Genomic DNA, 21,479 nt, shown 5'->3' with positions numbered 1-21,479 from the left:
ATCCATTCGGTTGTGATGGTTGTTTAGGCTTTTATATATACAGAAAGTAATTTGTCATTTCCCTGTATTCCCTCCAACAGCTCCTGAATGCCTGAAAGATTTTTTCTTTTACTTTTATTAGTAGTATTTCTTTTATGCTGAATTTACTCCCAGGCCGTAAGTTTTTATTTCTTCAGTTTCTTCTGAGATATCTTTTTCTTCTGTGCAACTTCCTCTTCTGGTTTAGAAACAAGTTGCTCCCCCCGCCCCCCGCCCCCCCACCTCAATGTGGCAGGGAGAGCTCATGTATGGGATAATCTGCCCATGAGCTCTGTAAATTCTGTGTTGCATCTTTGTTCACCTGGATGGGCTCAGTGACCAGAGAATCTACATCTAAACCCCAAGTTCAGCATTACTCTCTGCATTTTCAAGCATGTGCAGCAAAAATTCGGCACTCTTTTTGGGCCACTGACCTTGTGTCCAGCTCCATTGTTTGGCCTACGTACACCTACCAACTCTATCATGGTAACAACGAAACAGCACACATCGCTTCTGTAATGTGGCATCCTTCAGATGCTTGGTGGCTTTTCAGTTAGGGATACCCTTGGTGGCCTGGGCAGTTTCATGAGTGTCCTTAAAGTGAACACGAAGATTTGCATCTCTTGATTTGTGTGATTTTGTGGGGTGTTCTGGGTCAAGTGAATAGTGAACCATTTTCTGGGGTCACCTCTGGCTACTTTCTGGAAGAGCGGAAAGATTCTTATCACGGCATATATGACTCTTCATAATCCAGCCTCAACTTTTCCAACTGCTCTCCTTATCACCCCAGCATGAGACTCGGGCAATATTGTGCTTCTGTGGCTCCTCAAATATTCCATTCTGTTTCATAATCCAGTGCGTTAGCCTAAACCAGTGATGGTGAACCTTTTGAGCTCGGCGTGTCAGCATTTTGAAAAACCCTAACTTAACTCTGGTGCCGTGTCACATATAGAAATTTTTTGATATTTGCAACCATAGTAAAACAAAGATTTATATTTTTGATATTTATTTTATATATTTAAATGCCATTTAACATCTGTAAAAGTGAAATAATGCAAGAGATGGCAGGTAAGAAACTATTTGCTTCAGCTCTCATGATCTGAACATAATGCAGAAATTTTCCTCTCATTATTACTAGAAATTTTCCTCTCATTATTACCAAAATGCAAAAAGTACTGACAGAGGAGGATTCTGAAGGAAATTTATCCCCTACCCATTTGCTCCTAGGCTTAAAAGGAATAGAAACCTCGTCCTGCCGGTGTTCCTCAGTGCTTGAGCGTCAACCTATGAATCAGGAGGTTGCAGTTAGATTCCGGTCAGAGCACATGCCTGGGGCTGCAGGCTCGATCCCCAGTAAGGGGTGTGCGGAAGGCAGCCAATCGATGATCATTGATGTTTGTATCTCTCTCTCTCCCTTCCTCTCTGAAATCAATAAAAAAATTTTTTTAAAAAGGAATAGAAACCTCTCTTCTCACATATTAAGTCAGATGAAAAGGCCGTGCCAGGCTGACCCCTGCTGGAGCCAAGAAACCACTCTACTCCAAGAATGTGGGTACAAAATTTTCTCCCTTCATACTACTCATTCATTATTTCATCTGTACTACTGGGAATACTGAGGCCCTGGGGCACAGAGAACAAAGGACTTAATTCCTATTCTTAAGAATCCACAATCTGCCGAGACCGGTTTGGCTCAGTGGATAGAGCGTCGGCCTGCGGACTGAAAGGTCCCAGGTTTGATTCCGGTCAAGGGCATGTACCTGGGTTGCGGGCACATCCCCAATAGGAGATGTGCAGGAGGCAGCTGGTCGATGTTTCTCTCTCATCGATGTTTCTAGCTCTCTATCTCTCTCCCTTCCTCTCTGTAAAAAATCAATAAAATATATTAAAAAAAAAAAAGAAATCTCATTTAAAAAAAAAAAAAAGAATCCACAATCTAATGCATGAGCTAGGTAGCTGCCTCTTTAAATGTTCTCTCAACAGCATCGAGGAGAATGAGAGGCGAGTTAGAAGGCCAATGCAGAACTCCAGGGATTCAATGACAATCAGTCATGTGAGAGGGGGACAAAGGTCTCGGACTTCCAGGTTTCTAACCTGGGGAACTGGCTGGTCATGGGTGGTAGTTCCCGGAGTCAGGGAATCTAGGAAGTTTATGTAGGAAGACAAAATTAGCTTTACACATGTTAAAATTGAGGTGATGCCCTGGCTGGTGTGGCTCAGTTGGTTGGAGCATTGTCCTGTATACCAGAAGGAGGCAGGTTTGATTCTGGGTCAGGACACATACGTAGGTTGTGGGTTTGATCCCTGGGCTGGGTAGGTATGGAAAGGCAGTCAATTGTTCTCTCTCACCTCAATGTTTTCCTCTCTCTCCCTTCCTCGCTCTCTAAAATCAATATGCATAATGATAAAATCAATAAGATTGGGGGGAAAAAAGATTGAGGTGACTCGGGGACAGCCAGGTAGAAATGTCCAATAGGCTGTTGGGTATATAGATCTGGCTGGACTCAGGAAAGTATAGGGCAGAGTTTTTGAGAGCCCCTCACTAGTTGACAGGGGGCTCCACCAGAATAGATGATACTCAAGAGTATGTATGTTGGGGAAGACTAGCTGACATCTTCAGCAGGCTGGGTTCCTTCACTTGCTTAACCACTTTTGCTTTAAAGCTATAGCTACGACTTCTGGGAAGCCTCTCCCCAACACTCCCTCATACACAAGAAACCAGATGCTTCTCCTTTGCTTACTGAGCATCCTATGATCACTTCAATCATGGCACTTAGTGCATCCTATTGCCCCTGCCAATATTCTCATCTATCCACTAGACCAGTGGTTCTCAACCTTCTGGCCCTTTAAATACAGTTCCTCATGTTGTGACCCAACCATAAAATTATTTTCGTTGCTACTTCATAACTGTAATGTTGCTACATAAAATTATTTTCGTTGCTACTTCATAACTGTAATGTTGCTACTGTTATGAATCGTAATGTAAATATCTGATATGCAGGATGGTCTTAGGCGACCCCCGTGAAAGGGTCGTTCGACCGCGAGTGTAGACCAGGCTAACAAGGGCCAAATAAACGAGGCATGCAACCCGCAGGCCGCGAGTTTGACAGGCTTGCTGCAGACCTTTGAAAGAGGAACTGTGTTTTATGAGAAAAAAAATGAACGTAGGCAGCAGTAATATCATGTAAAGCCTTATGACCATGGCGTTTGCAAGGGAGTTTGATGCAGGCACATTAAAAGATTTAAGAAGGGGTGTGGTACAATCAAATTTGTGATTTAGAAATATCACTCTGGCCCTGGCTGGTTTGGCTCAGTGGATAGAGCATCAGCCTGCGGACTGAAAGGTCCCGGGTTTGATTTTGGTCAGGGGCACCTGCCTGGGTTAAGGGCTCAATCCCCAATAGGGGGCGTGCAGGAAGCAGTCAATTAATGATTCTCTTTCATCATTGATGTTTCTTTCTCTCTCTCATCTCCCTTCCTCTCTCTGAAATCAATAAAACATATTGAAAAAATATCACTCTGGCCTAACTGGTTTGGCTCAGAGGGTAGAGCGTTGGCCTGCAGACTGAAGGGTCCCAGGTTCGATTCCGGTCAAGGGCATGTACCTTGGTTGCAGGCACATCCCCAGTAGGGGGCGTGCAAGAGGCAGCTGAATTGATGTTTCTAACTCTGTATCCCTCTCTTTCTCCCTTCCTCTCTGTAAAAAAACAATAAAATATATTTTTAAAAAAAATATCACTCTGACTGCAGTGTGGACACTGCATTAAAGCAGACGGAAAGACCCACACTGGCTGGTGTGACTCAGCGGGCTCCACAATTCCCCATCAAGGGAACATGCCTGGGTTGCAGGCCCAGAGGCAACCAATCCATGTGTTTCTCTCTCTCTCTCTCCCTCCCCTCCCTGCTTCCCTTCCACTCTCTAAAAAAATCAATGGAAAAAATATCCTCTGGTGAGGATTAACAAAAAACAAACAAAATAGTGATGTTTTTGGTTAAGTTGGGAAAAACAAATATTGAGTCAAACCCTCCATTCCCAACTCTGAAAATACAAAACCAACATTTGCAGTATTTATGTGTTTAATATTAATTAGGACAACTGCCGCGTACCCACGGGCTGCTGTTCTCTCAGTTAATTTTCCCTCTGGTCTGTTAGCCAGATGCTTTGCTGTTGTTGCACAGCACAGTGAGGTTTAATGCCTCCCCTTGGGGGGGGGGGGAGGTTAAACCACCCACTTTGGGGGAGACTCCAACATCGGTCTGGCCTGTTGCCTCGGAAAGGATGTGGTCCCAGCTCTCGGTGGTTTAGGTACAAAGGGCACATAAGGTTGGCCCACCTGCTCTGGGCCGAGCAGGAGGGGAGCGGGGAGGCGGAGTGGGGCGGGCGGGCAGGGCGGGCAGGGCGGGCGCGAGTCCTCGCGGACCGAGGTCGCGGGTCCGGGCGGAGGCGGGGCAGCCGCGGCTCAGGCGGGGTCGAGGCTGCCGCGGTGGCCCTCGTCCGCCCAGTCCACCAGCTCGCTGCTCCGGAACCACAGCTGGATCTCCCTCCGGGCCCCCTCCACCGAGTCGCTGGCGTGGACGACGTTCCTTCGGATGTGGAGGCTGAAGTCTCCTCGGATGGTGCCGGGGGCGGCCTCGGCCCCGTCGGTGAGCCCGACCATGGCCCTGGAGGCGCGGACCACGCTCGGGCCTTCCCAGACCATGGCCACCACGGGGCCCGAGCGCATGTGGCCGAGGAGGGCCGCGTAGAAGGGCTCCTCGCGATGGCGCTCGTAGTGCTGGGCCAGCACGCTCTCCGGCGCCTGCAGCATCTTCATCCCCACCAGCCGGAAGCCCCGCCTCTCAAAGCGCCGGATCACCTCGCCCACCAGCCGTCGCCGCACCCCGTCCGGCTTCACGGTCACCAGGGTCCGCTCCCGGGCCCAGGAGGGCTCCCCGGAGCTGGGGCGCACGAGCAGGCCGGGGCCCCGGGCCCGCGGGCCGCACAACAGCTCCCTCAGCGCGGCGCGCCCGAAGAGGCCGCTCATGGCGCCCGGGCCGTGGGCCAGCGCTGGCTCTGTCGGCTGGATATTTTTATTAAAAAAGTGAGAACACTAGAGCTCGGAGAAGTGATTTGTCTAAAGCCTTACAGCGGAGCCGGGTTCGAATCCAGTTACTGTTTAATGCTACAATCACTTGTAACCATCTTGCTACATCATCTCTCTAAACGTCCTATTCAGTTAAAACGTGAGCAGCACTCCTTCCCACAGAAAAAACCCATAAACTGTAACCACCGCCGCTGGCTCACTAAAATGGCGGCTCCCTCCCGGGCGCTGGCTCTCTTACGTCATCACCCTGCGCGACAGCTTCTCGCGCCCCGAGTGCGAGCGGAAGCAGGCGGGCCGAAGGAGGGGCCCAGGTCGGCAGTTGTACCGTGTTCTTCCGGGGCGCAAGATGGCGCTGCCCTTTGCACGTTCGCCTTACCTCTGCCGCTGGGCAGCCAAACGATTGGGGGCTGTCGCCGCAGAAGCCCGCAGAGGTAGGGTTACCTCCTTTTACTCTCTTTTACCTCAAAACGGTTTCCGTCTCCTACTCCCAGAGCTTGTCCACGCCCCACCTGCGTTGGTGTTGCGCTTCCACACCTAGGACACTGTCTGGGTTCTTGAAAACCTAGGGCTTTGCCAGCCCGAGCTTTTTGGCTCCGGGGGCTGCCTATGTAAAGCACCCCGCTCCCTGGCCCGCTCGCATGCTGACGCTTCCCTGCCTCTCCGTGACCCCATGCCGGCCTGCTTCAGAGCGTCTCTGTCTCTAGCTCTCGTTCCAGGGCGGGAGCCCCTGCCATCACCCAGTGTCTTTGCTCTGCCCGCAGGCGTCAGTTTCAAACTGGAAGAGAAAACCGCCCACAGCAGCCTGGCACTCTTCAAAGGGGACACAGGTGTCAAATACGGCATGGTGGGGTTGGAGCCCACCCAGCTGGCCCTGAACGCGGAGCGCTTCCGGGAGTGGGCGGTGGTGCTGGCGGACACCGCGGTCACCAGCGGCAGGCACTACTGGGAGGTGACGGTGAAGCGCTCCCAGCAGTTCCGGGTCGGGGTGGCCGATGTGGACATTTCTCGGGACAGCTGCATCGGAGTGGACGTCCGTTCCTGGGTGTTCACCTATGCCCAGCGCAAGTGGCACACCATGTTGGCCAACGAGAAAGCCCCTATTGAGGGCATCGGGCATCCAGACAAGGTGGGGCTGCTGCTGGAGTACGAGGCCCAGAAGCTGAGCTTGGTGGATGTGAGCCGGGTGGCTGTGGTCCACACGCTACGGACAGATTTCCGGGGTCCAGTGGTACCTGCCTTTGCCCTTTGGGATGGAGAATTGCTGACCCATTCGGGGCTTGAGGTGCCCAAGGGCCTCTAGTACGTCCATCACTGGAGTTCCTAATCACATGCTTGGCCAGCGTCCTCCTGAGAGTGTCTGAAGCCTTTTAACGTTGCCTCAAGCAACCTCTAGCTCCCCAGTTCAGGTGCTCTGTGCAGCGTCTTAGTCATTTCCCTCTCCCCTACCTGCGGAAGCTAGGCTACTGCCAGTTTTCCTAGGCTACCATGAGTGTCTTTTCCTGGACTCGCTTCCTTGGGTCCCTCCGTCTTCCTGTGCCCAGGCCCTTCTCAGACTGTATTCAGTCCTGGGGTCTTACCTTTCAGCTTTGTTTGGATGTATTCATCACTATGGTACCTTTCTCTCCCTTTACCCATGTTAACTTCTGTTTGTTCTTGGTGTTCTACTGAGTCTCTCCACAGGAAATCCTTCCTACCTCTGGCTGGAGGAGTGGTTCAGTGACTTGGCCCTTTCTCTAAAGCACATACGGAGTCTGGGCCCTGGCTCCCTCGGGAAATGCTTTACTGTCTGTCAGAGGGAGAACAGAGCCCTCCTTCCTCAGTACCTCAAAGCTGGACTCTCAGCCCCACACAACTGCAGCTATCCTCACCATGAGTCCATCTGCCTTAACCTGCATACCTCCGACACCTGGACAATCCCTTGTACTCACGGGCCAGTTATAACCACTACCAAAGGGAAAGAGACACTTGGGGGATATCAAGGGCATTCGTGCTGGAAACTTTATTCTTGAGAAGTTCCATCTTCATTTCTGCTACAGTTGGAACTTCCAGAGGGAGGAGAGAGACCTGAGGGCTTGCACATTTTTGGGGCCTGCTCAGATCCAAACCCTTACCCTCCCACCACAACCTTGGCAGAATACACTTAACCTAAAGCAGTATTAGGGGTTGAGGAAAACCTGGTGGGATGAGCATCTATGTGAAATACATTATTTCTGTTTGACCCTGTGGCTCCATCTTATTCTGTCTTTATGATGGTGATGCAACTGAATACCTCCAGGGGAGAAAGAGGACTGGGTTTAGCAAAAATAATCATTTGTGTAATTAAAGTTTATTTAAGCACAAAATACTTTCTCTGTCTATAAAATTTCTGTTTCCTTGCCAAGGGGGACATATCTCTCCAGACAACTAAAACCAGGTGCATAGCTCTATATAGACATGTGCATGGTGGCTAGAGCCCCTTCACCCAAGTGTCTCTTTCTCTCTCATGATGGTTTCTTCAGGGAGAGGAAGAGGGCACCTGGGTGAAGACCTGGAAAGATTCTGAGTGGGCTAGGCAATTAGGCTATACCTTGAAGAAGCCCACAGTCTCCGTGGATAGCTCTACTGCAGGTATCCACCTAGGCACTTCTCTATACTCTGCCAAGGGAAATGGGGTATTTTGCCTCTCACAGAAAGCACTGGCCTGTCTTGGTCTGCACTGAAGGACTGCAGCTCTCCATAGCATGTTTGGTGGTTATGGGTTAAATGTGTGGCCAGTTCGTGCTTTTTCTTGAGCAGGGACCATGTGTGCTCCATGCTCACACCATGCTCTCTAAGTTCTCTTTAGACAGAGCCTCCGCTGCTGCTTCAGCCTGGTTCTCATATGGTGTGTAGGAGTCCTGGTAATCTTGAAGCAGTTTCACTACCTCCAGGTGATTGAACTGCACAGCATCGTCCAGGGGAATGTTGCCCCACCTGAGAGGAACAGAGAAGACAGAGAGAGTGCCCTGGTTCTATACATAACAGTGGTGGCTACCCACACCCCCTTTTAGCTTAATCCTACTCACCTGTCCTTGACAAAAGGATTCACTTTGCAAGCCTCAATCAGAAATTTAACAACTTCTATGTGTCCTAGGAATATGGGCAGAAGGAAAATGAGAGGGTACAGATCCTGAACCTTTTGGTGACAACAATGGTGCAGACCCTTGGCAGCTGGAGTTCTGAACCAATAAAGGAGGGGGAAAGGCCTCTTCCCATTTTGTTCCCTGCAGTACCCAATAACAGCCTGCAAACTGAAGGGTGTCTGGACAAAACCACCCTGAGGGCACACCCAATTGGGTGGGGGGTACTCTTGGTAGAAAAGGAAGGGTCTTCCGATCTACTTATTTAACCTCTTATTTAACCTTCAGATACCTTCAGCTGCAGCAACATGCAGGGCTGTGCGGGAGTCATAGTCTTTCTGTTCCATGTCCATGGCTGACAAGGCAAACCTGAGGGTAGTGGAAAGCAGCTGGAGTAACCCGTATCAGCTTAGAATCACTCATGTCCTTTCTGAAGTGGGGTCAGACTGGATAGGTCCCAGAGCTTATGCCAAAATCGTAGGCCTCGCACAATGTGTTCCCTACCCAGATGAGACTGTTACTCCCACGTCAGAGAAATGGGAGTGTGGTGGTTCCAGAAACATCACTGCTTATCTGTGGTAGCTACCCAGTACATATTTGCCGATGTTGTAATCCACTGAAGGCAGGGTCCTTACCTACTACCTCTGCTCTTAACACCCAGGTTAATCCTAACAGTGGCTACCATTAATTAAGGTCTTATCACATAGTAGGCACTGTACTTTGAAAAAATTTTCATTTAAGTGCACTGTGTCCATTGTATCTGACTCTAAAGCTGAAGCACTTAACTCTTTTGCTATGATAACTCCTTATGAGATCTCTGACCAGGAGTATTTTGTTGTGTTTATTTGGTCACAGAGGTACCTTCGAAGAGCTGAGACATCTCCACTATAGGCAGCAAATAACAGGTTTACCACAGTCTTGTTCTGGAAAACAGATCATACCCACTTGAGATTAACTGTGACTTTGAGCCCACCCATGCCCAGCTCCGCCCCATGACGCTCCTCCCTGGATGCTTAGCCAAGGGTATTCTGAAATATTTTAGACGCCACCTGAGGTTTTTCTTACCCTTACTTCTCCCCCTTCACGCCGTGGGTCTAACTTTCGAGCACAGTGTCTCAGGTTGTCATAGTTGTGGAAATTGAAGAGAGACACCAACTTCTAAAATTGTAAGCCAGAGAGATTATTTACTTACTCCGTGCTCTTAGTAGGAGGTAAAAATTGCTTTAGTTACTCATTCAAGAATATTGGGTATTATGTGCAAAGTAACTTACCTGGCAGAAACTGATGCCCCTGTGGCTGTTCCCCAGCTTGTCCAGTGGAGGTGAGAGACACATCATTCCCATGACATTGGGTACCACCAGGAGGATGGCTCCTGACACAGCTGACTTGGCTGGCAGGCCCACCTTGGGGACAAAATTGAAACTGAGGATGAGCTAGAGGTGTCCCAAGTCTGGGTTAATAGTTTATCCCAAATGACTATGTGGGCAAGGCCACACCCACCTCAACCTTTTGGCTTGTTAATTAGCTTTTCCTACTCCTGTCCTTCCCTACCCCCCTTTAAATTCATGGCTTCAGTAAGGAAATATTTATTGGGTATCTACTCCGTGACTGATGCTAGAACTAGGACAAAACCTCTCATTCTGATGATAGGAGATAGACAGTAAATAGGTAGACAAATAGACAAAAATAATCACAGCTTATGATAACACAGAAGAAAAGAAGTAGGAAGATGTGATAGAGAAATGGGAGGGGCACCACCCGAGGCTAAAAGTGGTCAGAAAAGCGTCTCTCTGGAGGTGACATCTAACCTGAAGTCTAGAGAAGCACCAGCCATGTGAAGGGCCACAGAAGATTGGTCACAACATGTGTTTGTGTTTGAGGGACTTTATGTGTTTGGCAAACCCCTAAGGATTCTCGGCCTAATTGCCTGGCTGGAAGTTAGTGAATGGGAGGCAGGTACAAGCTTCCACCTCTCCACCTTCAGAGACTCAGTGTCCTCTCTGCCTGGCTATGGGCTTGTGGCACATGGATGGAAGGGCCAGAAGCACTTACGTGGAAGGCAAACTGGCCTGAGAAGTCATACATGCCGCAGGAGTGCATGAGGCTGAGGGTGTTGCGCACTGCTTCAGCGCTCAGCACGCTCTCTCCTGTGATGGGGCAGATCCCACCATTGGCCAGGGTGGCTGCCATGACACTGCCTGATTCACAGGTTACCTCCACGGAGCACAGCTATGGAGACAAGGCAGAGGTGAGGGTGTGGTGTGGACCTGAACACTCTTGGTTGCAGAGCAACGTTCTTGGCATCCTGATCTTTCTACAAGTTCCCAGGTGTTTCCGGAGGAGCATCCCTTTGGGTCAGAGCAAGAAATATAGCCTGCCCTGTTCCCGTGACCCTGAGTTGAGCGGCAGTGTTTACCTGGAAGTAGAGATCCAGGGCAGCCATCATGTCCACCCCCTTAGGGAAGCACTGCAAGGAAGGAGAGGGGAGGGGAGAGCATCCTCTTCAGGCCATCAGTCGTCTTTTCACACGGCCAGGATCTCAGCCCAAGTCCCCAGCCCGAACTGCCCTTCCGCCAGCCACAGAATTCCCAGGGACTTGCTCTCCCAATTACCTTCTTTTCCTTTAGATAATAGCCGATGGCATAATTCCGATCCCCCGTTTCCTTCTCTGACTGGAATCTGAAGCAAACACCCAATTTAGTACTTGATGTTTGAGGGGTGGGTGTGAGGAGAAGGGGAAAAAATACCTTCCCTGAGAGAGACAGAACTACATTGCACATGTTAAATTAAATCAACCCCTTTATAAATTCTCAGTAATGCTGCCAAACTCCTGGACCCCAGCAAGCACCGGGCAGAGCTTTATTATAAAGTGTAAAAAACAAAACACCCCAAATTGTTTAGTCATCTAGTCTAGAAAAACATGGCTTTGAGAGGCTTGGCAAGAAATCCTTACATCACCTCCCTCATTAAGTACTAAATAGAAATAGAGCAAGTTCTTTTATAAAGTAAATAAATGCCAATGAAGGGGCTCAGAGGAAGCTGGGAGGCCAAAGTTCCCTTGGGATTTCTTCCTCCTATGGTTCTATTCTCATATATTCTCTCATATATTCTCTCATATTCTCTCTCTCTCTCTCTCGCTCTCGCTCTCGCTCTCGCTCTCTCTCATTTACACACACACACACACACACACACACACACACACACACACACACAGGCAATGTATTCAGCCAATCCTGTGAACAAGGTCTTACGTGGCATTGCTGAAACCCACGAATTCATTTCCAGCCATTTTGTTCAGATATTGCAATACCTAGAAGAGAAAAAGAGACAGGGGAGGCACCACATGAGTGAGGACCCTACTAACTCTCTGAACTCCTCAGTCTTTTTCCCAGCAAGGACTTCAGGTGCCTTTCTTCTCTGAGGCCAGCAGATCCCCACAGTTCTGGAAATAAGGTTTCTAGTATGGGCTGGTGCACTACCAGAGGGTTAGAGCCAGGTACTGGGGCAGCTGGAGAGGACAACATGCCACGGAGAAAAGCAGCCAGGGGCTGAGTAGCAAGGAAACTTACAAAATCAAACTTCTCTGCTTTGTTACAGTCCATCTGCAGAGAGAGAGAGAGAAAGAGAGAGAGATATCAGTGTTCCAAACCTAGGAAAGTGACAGGAGGATCAGAAGGACCCCGTTAAAGCGTTAGACTAGTTTGCCTCTGGGAATGTGTTACATTTTACAATCACCTTTTTTTTTTCTTTTTTATTAAAAAAACACACCAATAAACAGCTAAGACTTTTTAGTATCCATGTATATTTAGTGACCTTAAAAACAAAATCGGCCGAAACCGGTTTGGCTCAGTGGCTAGAGCGTCGGCCTGCGGACTGAAAGGTCCCAGGTTCGATTCCGGTCAAGGGCATGTACCCGGGTTGCGGGCACATCCCCAGTAGGAGATGTGCAGGAGGCAGCTGATCTATGTTTCTCTCTCATCGATGTTTCTAACTCTCTATCTCTCTCCCTCCCTCTCTGTAAAAATCAATAAAATATATTTTTTAAAAATCGCTAAGATTTTATTATCAAGTAATGAATACAAATAACCTCACCCTATCTACGAGCCTCACTCATCCCGGAGTCACACTCCCACTTCCATTCTCAATTCTGCCCCTCGTCACAGACTCCCACTTTCATTTTCCTGGTTCCAATCCTGTCCCCAAACCCCACCCCTATTCCTGATCCCATCCCCATTCCTTACACCCCACGCTGGATCCTCACTCTATCCTTTCCCGGACTCCCATAGCCATCTCCAAGACTGGAGTGACAGGAATGGGATGAGGGTGTGTGTTGCATATATTATAATATTCAAGTTTATCAATTATGTTGATAATTGAAATAAAGCTAAAGATTTTAGCTGAAAATCAAGTCCAATAGGGTCTGCTTACATGGGAATGGAATGAGGCAGGCCCCAGATACAGAGCTGTAGATAGAGCTGTCCCAGAGCATCTGCCCAGCTCTCGAGGGAGCCTGGTCTCCTCCCACCCTCATTACTTCCCGTACATGTCAACTAGTGTCAACATCACAGGAACTCTGACACCTAAGTCCCTGGAGGAAGGGCTCCTAACACCACCTTCCCCAGGAGGAACTGTGATTGGCTCCAGAGCATTGCTGCCCACATTACTCTCAGGTTGTTACTCAAGCCCTGGGAGACCTACAGCTGACAAGCCAGCCTGACACCTTTGCTCAAGGCCAACTCATAGTTCCAGGTGACGTGAATAGCTACCCTGGCCTGGCCATTCACCCTTCCTTCTGTGTGTCCCTCACCCAGAAGTGGCCAATCAGCACCTAATAGTGTTGTCCTCCCCCTGTGTCTGGCATTTGGCCCTTGGTCCTAGGCAGGGGTCAGGACCTGCTCTCTTCTCTAAGGGCCAGGAAGCTCTGGGTTCCTGACTCGTGGGTGGGGGCAGGGGTAGAGTTCCTTTTACTGACATCCTCATATGTGCCCTCACTGCCTCCTGGGGATCCTCAAAGGAATCAAAGCCCCACCAGTCTCCCTGGAGAGCTGGACAGATATGAGGGATATAGGAACAGGGGGTTAGGAGAAGGCTAGGGTGGCACTGACCTTGATCAGGGAGCTCACAACAATGGCGCCAGCATTGACCATGGGGTTATGGGGGATTCCTGAGGAAATACAAACCACCCAGTGTCTTATCAGCCACTGAGAAAAAACCTTGTTTACAGTCTGCCCGCTCTGCAGGCTAGACTAGAAAGATTTCTTTGCTGGGGAGGATGGAATGACAGAGCTAATCAGGAAGGGCAGAGAAATAAACAAAAGAGGGTGAGGTGGGGATTTGAGGGGAGCATTTATGAGTCTGGTCTGAGCCCTGGCAGTGCTCACCTTCCTCGTTGAGGGAGAGCTTGTTGTAGCGCAGGCCACTGGGCTCCTTGCCCACAAACGTGTGCACGTAGTCAGTGCCTAGGGTGCTTACAGAGATGGCATAGGTGAGGGGCTTGACGCAGGATTGCAGGCAGAAGGGGATCTTTGTGTGGCCCACGGAGTGCCTGGAGGTAGACAGCTGCCATGAGAGGTCGGCCTATGTTCTGCACCCGGGCCCTGCTTCCCCTCTCTCACCCAGCATCTCACCGCTGACCATCCACAGTACACAGGGAGACGCCCCACAGGTCTGGATTTGACTTGGCCAGCTGAGGGATGTAGGCTGCCACCTGGTCATGAGTGGGTAGAGAAAATGGACAGAATGGAGATAGGGATGTGAAGAAGGTGAACAGAGCTGCTGAGGTTCAGGGTCAGGAGAATCTTTTAGATAAAGGCTAAAATTCTGTTTTCTCTAGGGCAACAGAGTTCTCTCCTGCCTGTTGTTTTCAGAGACACCCAAGACTTAAGTCCTAGGAGACCTTCTCTTTCTGTAACTCCACTCCTATAGAGAAGGCAGTAAAGTCCATGAAAAGTAAAAAGAAGAATATTCTGGGATCAGCTTCCCTTTTTGGTTCTTAGGCTCAATTATCCTATAAGTCTCTTTCAAAGTTCTATTGAGTCCTTATGCCAAATGTCCCCATAAAAACTTCAAATCCCCTCACTTGCTTTAGAAATTGCATGTATAGAAATACATAAAGCCCTTGTCTCCATTTTTAGAGGTTCTGCTTCTCACCCCTCATCCACTGGATTCCCAGCCCCAGGAAATCTCAGAGAAGCAAGGTATATCTGGCCCAGAGCCCTTGCCCCTCCCCTAGTCCCCGGGCCCTCACTTTGCCTCCAGTGAACTCTCCGGCATCCTCAAAGATGCGATCCACATGGCCCGTGAACTCCTCAAAATCAGGAATGACAAACTTCTTTCGGAATGCCTGGGTCAGGAGCACAATGTTGCTGCTCACACACCTGGATTCCAGACGTGAGTGGGTTAGGGAGCTGGAGAGATGCAGCTGTGACTCACTCTGGAGCCGTGGAAATTTGGAATAAAGGTGTGAGTGGTCATCAGGTTTGGGACCAATACTGTGTGACCTTTGGCACGTCACATTGTCTTTCTGGGTCTTGAGTTTCTCTGCCTCTAAAATGAGGGGCTGGAATAATGTGGAAAGATAGCCCAAGAAAAATAAATACTCGAATAATATGCATAGTAGGTCATCTTTATATTTTAAAAATCCTAAATAAGCATATTTACATATATTCTTATATGTATGTAAAGGCATAGGACATTATCTAAAAGATACTAATCTGTTAATAATGTTTACTTCTGGGAAATGGAACTGAGATTGGGGAGACAGGGAAAGGAGAAAATGTATTTCTATATTGTTTGAACTCTTATACTAGTATGTGCGTACTCATGTGTAACTCGTGTAATAATAAAATAAAACGAGGGGCTGAACTATCCAATCCCTAAGATCCCTCCCTGCTGTTATCATCTATGTCCAAGAACAATTGAGAGCGGTGCTCTTGTTTCTGGGGCCCTCACTTTTGGAAGAGATCTCGGTCCAAGAGGCCGCCACTGCTGGACTCTCGAACCATGCGGCGCATCTGGCTCATGCAGTCCCGGAGCCGGGGATCAGACGTCTGCAGTCCAGTAGCCTTCAGTGCCTTTAGGGTAAAGAAGAAGCTAATAAGATCAGCCGCAAGGACAGTAATACAATCCTAAAAATCTTTCCCAATGGACAACAATTAGCTTAACCCCAACTACTACATTCGGTGTAACAAATGGGTTTGCAAACTAAGAAGAAGAAACATAACAGCTTTGAAGGCTAATGGGGGTTTCCTACCCTTTTTCACCAAGGCAGCTGGTTTCTGAACCCCTTGGATCAAAGTCCCAAACCAAGAAGATGGGCTGAGTCAGAGGAGTTAATCTTCCCATCCTGGGGCAGGGATGGGATTGTCTCATCAGCCTAGGCATCTACTATTCTTCATCCTCACGAAGCAACCCATTATTAGCTGCCCTGTACTTGTCCTACCCTGTTTTCCCCACTTTCAAGAGATCCCAAGGGCCTTGCCAGATAATTCAGTTGGTTAGAGCATCGTCCCCATACGCCAAGGTTGTGGGTTGGATTTCCGATCAGGGCACATACAAGAATCAACCAATGAATGTTTAAATAAGTGAAACAACAAAATCAATGTTTCTCTCGTTCCCTTTCTCTAAAATCAGTAAGAGATCCCAAGGGATTAGGGTTCTGAGCAGGTAGAGAAACTTACAGTAGTGAACTTGTGGATAGGGATTCGTTCCTGTCCCTCAGCAATAGTGTAGAAGAGCAGATCACCCAAGCGAGACAGCATGCCACTCTCTGACGCATCACTGTTTGGGGGCAGAGACAGGGGAGGAGGGCAGGAAACTGAGAACTGATCCTTGCTCCTCCTGGAACATGGGCTTATAAGTAGTAGGTATCTTCATTCTAGGCCTCCTCCCTGAGCTATCTGATCTATCCCCATAATGTCAACTTTCACATCTGTCCCGAGAAGTCTTAAATTTTATTCACAAGCATTTTGTTGTTGTTGTTGTCCCTGGCCTTTAGACTTTTATTTCTAGCTGCCTTCTAGACATTTCCATTACTAGATGTTCCACAGGTACCACACACTTAACATGTCCAAACCTGATGTAATTTCACCTCCTTCTTGTGTTTCCATCTGGGTTCATAGTGTTACCACTCCTCTAGGTGCCAAGCTGGGAACATGCAACCATTTGGATCATTTGGATAATTCCGTCCATGTTCAGTTGGTAAACAATGTTGGATGAATTTACCTCCATAATGTCTCAAATCGACCCTCTTTTCTTCTCTTCCCTTGTGCCAGCATGGTATAGTAGAAAGAACCAGAGTTTGCACCTTAATAGTTGTGTGATTTTAATATAGATAGTAAGGTTATTTAATACTGCTGAACTGGCTTCCTCATCTATAAAATAAGGGTAGTAATGTCTGCCTTACATGGGTGATGTGAGGCTTCATTAAAATAACATTCCATAAATTCCAAAAACTGTCTTCACGAAGCAGAGGCTCGGTAAATCATGCTTCCTTATCACCAACTCCTAACGGTACTATACTCTCTTCTTGCCTTCCAACCCATCTTCCACAATGCATGGTCATCTTTCTAAAACGCAAATGTCATTTCACTACGGAAAACCTTTGATAGCTCCCTACTGCCTACAAAATAAGTTATTACTTCTTGGTATTATTCCTTGGTATGGCATTGAAGGCTCCTGAGAACCTGCCAACATTCCTTTCCTATTCTTCCCTGTGCCCCACACTCCGGTTATGCCAGGTGGCTCCCAACTGGGCCAGGTGTTGTCAGGCTTCCTGGCCTTTGCTTATGCTAAAACTTCTGCATGGAATAACCTCTGTATCCTTCATGTTGCACAGTCCTGCTCATCCTTCAAGGTCCAAATCAAATGTTACTAACTCTTTAAAGGCTTCCCCAACCTCCAGATGCCGCTATACTGCTGGTATGACACAACACATCATCTTATTGACAGAAGAATTTCTCTTGTTCCACTGTTAGGTCTTTGTGTTTTACATATTTTTGTTTTCCTAGCATTGAGCAAAGTCCCTAGCACACAGTGGGTCTTCAAAAAGAATACCTAGTTACACTTGTAGGAAGTTCTCTGTTCCCCAAATTATCTCTCTAGCTGGCTTATAACACTTAAGATTTCAGGTACTGAAGATTTCTTGGTCTTCAAGAAATGTTATTAATTGTTAACAGATTTAGAGGAATTATTTTATCAGATCATTCCAAATATGACAGCAATTTGAGATTAAGACCCTTAAAAACCCTCTGACCCAACAATTTATCCAGCATTTATCCTGTAGGTGTACTCACATACCTACAAAGTAACATATTCACTGCATTGTTGCTGATAGGTAAGACTAAAACAACCTACATGTGTATCAATAGGGAACTGGATAGGTAAACTATAGTGTATTTATATCATGGACTATTGTGCAGTGTTAAAAAAAGAAAAAGAAAACAAAGAGCCCTGGCCAGGTAGCTCAGTCGTTCTGATACACCATGGCTGCAGGTTTGATCCCAGCTCAGGCCACATACAAGAATCAATCAGTGAATGCATAAATAGTGGAACAACAAATTGATGTCTTTCTCTCTCTCCCCCTACCTCTCTAAAATCAATAAAAAACTAATGAGGGCATGCATAAATATTGACTTAAAATGATGTAATAGTAACTAAAGGAAGCAAGCTATAAAACATTATTTTTAGTATGGTGCTATTTATGTTTAAAAGGGAAAAGTATATATATTTGCTTTTTCAGGCACAAAATATTTCTGGAAGACTGATTTATCTCTCCCTAGATGAAGCAGGTGCTGGCAAAAGGGGTGGGAGGGATATTTCCCACTATATATCTTTTTGTAAATTTTGAATTGTTAGCTATATGAATATGCATGTTATCTATTGAATAGGGTATATGCGAATATGAATATATTCTCTGTTGAAACAATGCATTAAAAATAAAACAATATTAAAAATCAAGAAGCTTGGCATAGACTAGGCATGTGTATATGTGTTTTGTTCTAGGAGAAATACTAAGAGAGGGGGAAGTTTTCCTGTTTCTGAGGAAATCCAATTGTCACAATAAACGTGGTGCCTATAGGGAAGTGAGGATCCATGTGGTGACAGAGGAAGGAGGAAAAAGATATCTTAGGAATAGCTCAAGAAGGAAGATACACAGGAACACTTTGAGGGCAGGTCTTTCTGCCCGAAGCTGAAGGAAGACAGGAGATAATGCCATCTTACTGAATGTGTCTCAAGCCTTAAATAAACTGCACACTCTTGCCCTGGTCGGTATCTCAGTGGTTCGAGCATCGGCTTGCGCACTGAAGGATTTCGAGTTCAATTCCCGTCAAGGGCACGTACCTCGGTTTGGGTTTGCTCCCTGCCCCCTGGTCAGTTGGGGCTCATGCAGTCCATGTGTCTCTCTCACATAGACGTCTTTCTATCTCTCTCCCCCCTCTCCCCTTCTATTCTCTGAAAGAAATGATGGGAAGAATGTCCTCAGGTAAGGACTAACAAAACAAACCAAACCAAACAAACAAAATTGCACACCCTTTGACCTAGATATGGATTGATCTACAACATACTGTTGAGGGGGGAAAGCAAAATGTAGAACAATGTATATAGTATGACACCATTTGCATAAAAAAGGGAAAATAATATTAACATGTATCTGCTGATATATGCAAAAAATAACTCTAGAAGATTATACAACATATCAATCTCTGGAGAGCAAACTCTTCTAGCAATTTATTCTAAGAAATAATTGAACAAGTGCACAAGAATATGTAGTAACTAAACTGAAAATTGGCTAAATTATGATACTTGATCCAATGGAATCTTAAAATGGCAAAATGGCAGCCATTAAAATAACAATATATACACATATGCAATGATATTTAAAGCTGTTTAAATGGAAAAGATAGGTTACTAAATAATATGAATGCCAAGGCCCTATTTTTGTTAAATTTTATATATACATATATAGGATAGGATATATATGGATATATATCACAAAATTAATTGGAAACTTAATTTTTTTCTTGATGTTCTATTTATCTTGTTTTTCTTTTATAATAAAAACAATAAAGCTAAATATTAAAAAACAAACAAACAATAACCTGAATAATGGTATTTTCTCTTTACTCCCCCTTTTCCCCCAACACAAGAACCCCTCCCCCTTCAGTGCTCTCAGCTCCTTCTGCCCAAGGGAACATCAGTCCAAGGCCATTAACAAGAGTCCCTGGGAGCACAGGCAGCCTGGGCAGGGGGATCAAGCCTTCTAAAAACACCCTGATCCACCTGACTCACTGGGTAAGGAAAGGGGGCAGGGACCAGGGACACCTCTTGCTCCCCACCCCACAGAAAGTGTGAGGGTAAAGGAGGTTAGGCCTTGGCTCTATCCCACCGTCATTTCTCCCAGGGCAATTATTTGGGGAAAGTTGAGTGGGGGAGTAGATCAGGAGAGAGAGGGCTTATTCTTTATAGTTGATATGTTCCATGTCTCCTTGAGAAGAGGCCGATGGAAAAGTACAGCATAATAATTATTAATAATAAACACATAAATAATACCATATTGGTCAGAGCAGGGATTCCAGTGGCAGTGAGGTAGTGCTATGAGTCTGGCTACTCTAATTACGATGTGCACATCTTTCTGAAAGTCATCAGTAGATGTCAATGCCAGGGGAGATGGTCCGTTTCCTGCTCCTGCTATAATAGAGCAGGGGCGACTTGGACAGTGTCTACATTCACTTCTGGGGAGGGCAGTACTTCCTGTCCTGCCTCTGTCTGTGTCTCAGAGGAAAGAGGCTCAGCCACCAAGTGTTCCTGGGTATTGGGGGTTAGGGCACAATAAGAGCCCCAGGGGAGAGGGAGAGAGCCCTTTAGGTCAGTAAGCCAGGGAAGCACAGATAGCAGATCTGATGGGCTTTAGTTTCAGAAATCTGCGTTTTATGCCCCCCTCCCATCCTGCCACTATGATAAAGATTTTCCCCATTCAACAACCAATTGGAAAAACACCCTTATTCACAGATTAGGGAGCCCTGGCAATGCACACACCCAACACTTACGCAAACAACACACGCACCAACGTACTTGCGCACCAATAATACACGCGCATCACATTACACGCCAAGAATGCGCCGAGACACAGACCCCCACACTGACAGGCCCCCCCACACTGACAGACCCCCCACACCGACAGACCCCAGTGCACAAACACCGACAGACCCCAGTACAGCAGGACTCAGGAGGGAGGCTGTCGCGTCCCCACGCACCCCCTAAGATACCCGCGAGGAGGAGAGGGAGGATGCGGCTGGGTGGTGCGCACACAGCCCCGCACTCAGACACGTGCACCGAGAAACACGCCGCGCATCCAGGTTCCCGGCGAGGTACGCACCTGGGACAGGCACCATCCCGAGGACCGACCTGACCAAACGCTCTCCCGGGCGGACGGCATTTTACTGCCCGAGCGCGGCGGACCCAAAACCCCAAATCTAAAGGAAAAGGCATCGCCGGCGAGTGAGCGAAGAGAGGAGAGGGAAGAAGACGAGCTGCGCTCCCGAGGAACGGGACTTGGGAGCTAGTGAGCGGGAGCCGGTGCCCTACCCGTCGCGCAAGCCTTACTGAGCCTGGTGCTGCGGCTGGTGGCTGTGCGGCGTCTCCCTGCCCTGCGCCGCGGCCTCACTGAGGTGGTGCCGGACGCCCCCGCCCAGGAGGGGGCTCCGGCTCAGGTGACCCCAGTCTCCCCTCCAGCAGTGACTGCCGGCCCTGCTCAGCGCCTTCTGCAGAGCCTTCATGGAGCGCATCCCCCCAGCACGTCGCCCGTTCCGGCGGAGCGCCCCGGGCGTCTGAACCGTGGCTGGAAGGAGGGGCGGAGGAATCGGGGACGAGGAGAGGTGGGGGGAGCTCTGGGATGGAGTGTGAAGCCCGGGAGGTGTCCGAGAGCTGGGGCCCGGTGGGTGGGATTGTAACAGGAGGAGGCGCCTGTCCCTATAAGGCTCGAGCCGCTGTCAGGTGCACCCAATGCCCGCGGGCCAAGGGGATGGGTGAGCGGATCCCCGGCGAGGGGCGAACGCGGGCGGAGGGCGTCTCGGTGCGCGGGGAGGAGAGGGCGGGGCCTGAGGGTGCGGATGGACACGGCCGCCGTGCAATCACCGAGGAAGCCAGAACCTCGGGGGCGGGGAAAAGAGGAGCCTACCCAATCAGTGCAAGGGGGCGGGCCTCCCGAAAGCCTGCGGACTCCAGCGCGCGGCGACCCCCGAGGTCGCAGGCGGGGCGTGCGGACGCCGAGGGCGGGAAAAGC

At 48.3% G+C, this 21,479-nt stretch overlaps 2 protein-coding genes and 1 pseudogene across 5 annotated transcripts; 1 reads left to right on the top strand and 2 right to left on the bottom strand.

Moving 5' to 3' along the window:
* Positions 1–4,432: 4,432 nt before the first annotated feature.
* Positions 4,433–5,381, bottom strand: LOC102426093 (annotated as a pseudogene).
* A 40-nt stretch (positions 5,382–5,421) lies between these two features.
* SPRYD4 (SPRY domain containing 4) lies at positions 5,422–7,441 on the top strand. Its single transcript, XM_006093630.3, has 2 exons — positions 5,422–5,530; positions 5,861–7,441. The coding sequence occupies exons 1-2, from the start codon at positions 5,446–5,448 to the stop codon at positions 6,397–6,399; spliced, it is 624 nt and encodes a 207-aa protein (XP_006093692.1). The 5' UTR covers positions 5,422–5,445; the 3' UTR covers positions 6,400–7,441.
* On the bottom strand, positions 7,407–21,005 carry GLS2 (glutaminase 2). Of its 4 annotated transcripts, XM_006093624.3 has the most exons (18): positions 20,801–21,005; positions 15,877–15,976; positions 15,149–15,270; positions 14,445–14,574; positions 13,825–13,904; positions 13,579–13,742; positions 13,303–13,361; positions 11,767–11,799; positions 11,449–11,507; positions 10,810–10,876; positions 10,614–10,664; positions 10,250–10,426; positions 9,469–9,600; positions 9,263–9,355; positions 9,059–9,120; positions 8,490–8,566; positions 8,144–8,207; positions 7,407–8,051 (listed from the first exon to the last, which is right to left on the bottom strand). In XM_006093624.3, exons 1-18 carry the CDS (start codon positions 20,980–20,982, stop codon positions 7,895–7,897), a joined length of 1,809 nt encoding a protein of 602 aa, XP_006093686.1. In that variant the 5' UTR covers positions 20,983–21,005; the 3' UTR covers positions 7,407–7,894. The 4 variants fall into 4 exon arrangements, with proteins under 4 accessions (XP_006093686.1, XP_023613734.1, XP_023613735.1 ...); XM_023757966.1 differs by lacking the exon at positions 20,801–21,005 and having other exon boundaries at positions 15,877–16,134; XM_023757967.1 differs by lacking the exons at positions 14,445–14,574; positions 20,801–21,005.
* Positions 21,006–21,479: the final 474 nt, after the last annotated feature.

Source organism: Myotis lucifugus, unplaced genomic scaffold, assembly GCF_000147115.1.
Source record: "Myotis lucifugus unplaced genomic scaffold, Myoluc2.0 scaffold_119, whole genome shotgun sequence".
NCBI classification, from domain to species: domain Eukaryota; kingdom Metazoa; phylum Chordata; class Mammalia; order Chiroptera; family Vespertilionidae; genus Myotis; species Myotis lucifugus.
Note: the sequence above shows the minus strand (reverse complement) of the source record. Positions and strands in the feature narration are given on the sequence as shown.

Bases quoted from the DNA above. Each gene is read 5' to 3' on its own strand.
- SPRYD4 (XM_006093630.3), top strand. From the start codon at position 5,446: ATGGCGCTGCCCTTTGCACGTTCGCCTTACCTCTGCCGCTGGGCAGCC. The intron at 5,531-5,860 runs GTAGGGTTACCT...CTCTGCCCGCAG, and splicing joins CGCCGCAGAAGCCCGCAGAG to GCGTCAGTTTCAAACTGGAA.
- GLS2 (XM_006093624.3), bottom strand. From the start codon at position 20,982: ATGCGCTCCATGAAGGCTCTGCAGAAGGCGCTGAGCAGGGCCGGCAGT. The intron at 10,877-11,448 runs GTAAGACCTTGT...TGTTTGCTTCAG, and splicing joins GTGGGTTTCAGCAATGCCAC to ATTCCAGTCAGAGAAGGAAA. The intron at 10,427-10,613 runs GTAAACACTGCC...TTGTCTCCATAG, and splicing joins CCCTGGATCTCTACTTCCAG to CTGTGCTCCGTGGAGGTAAC.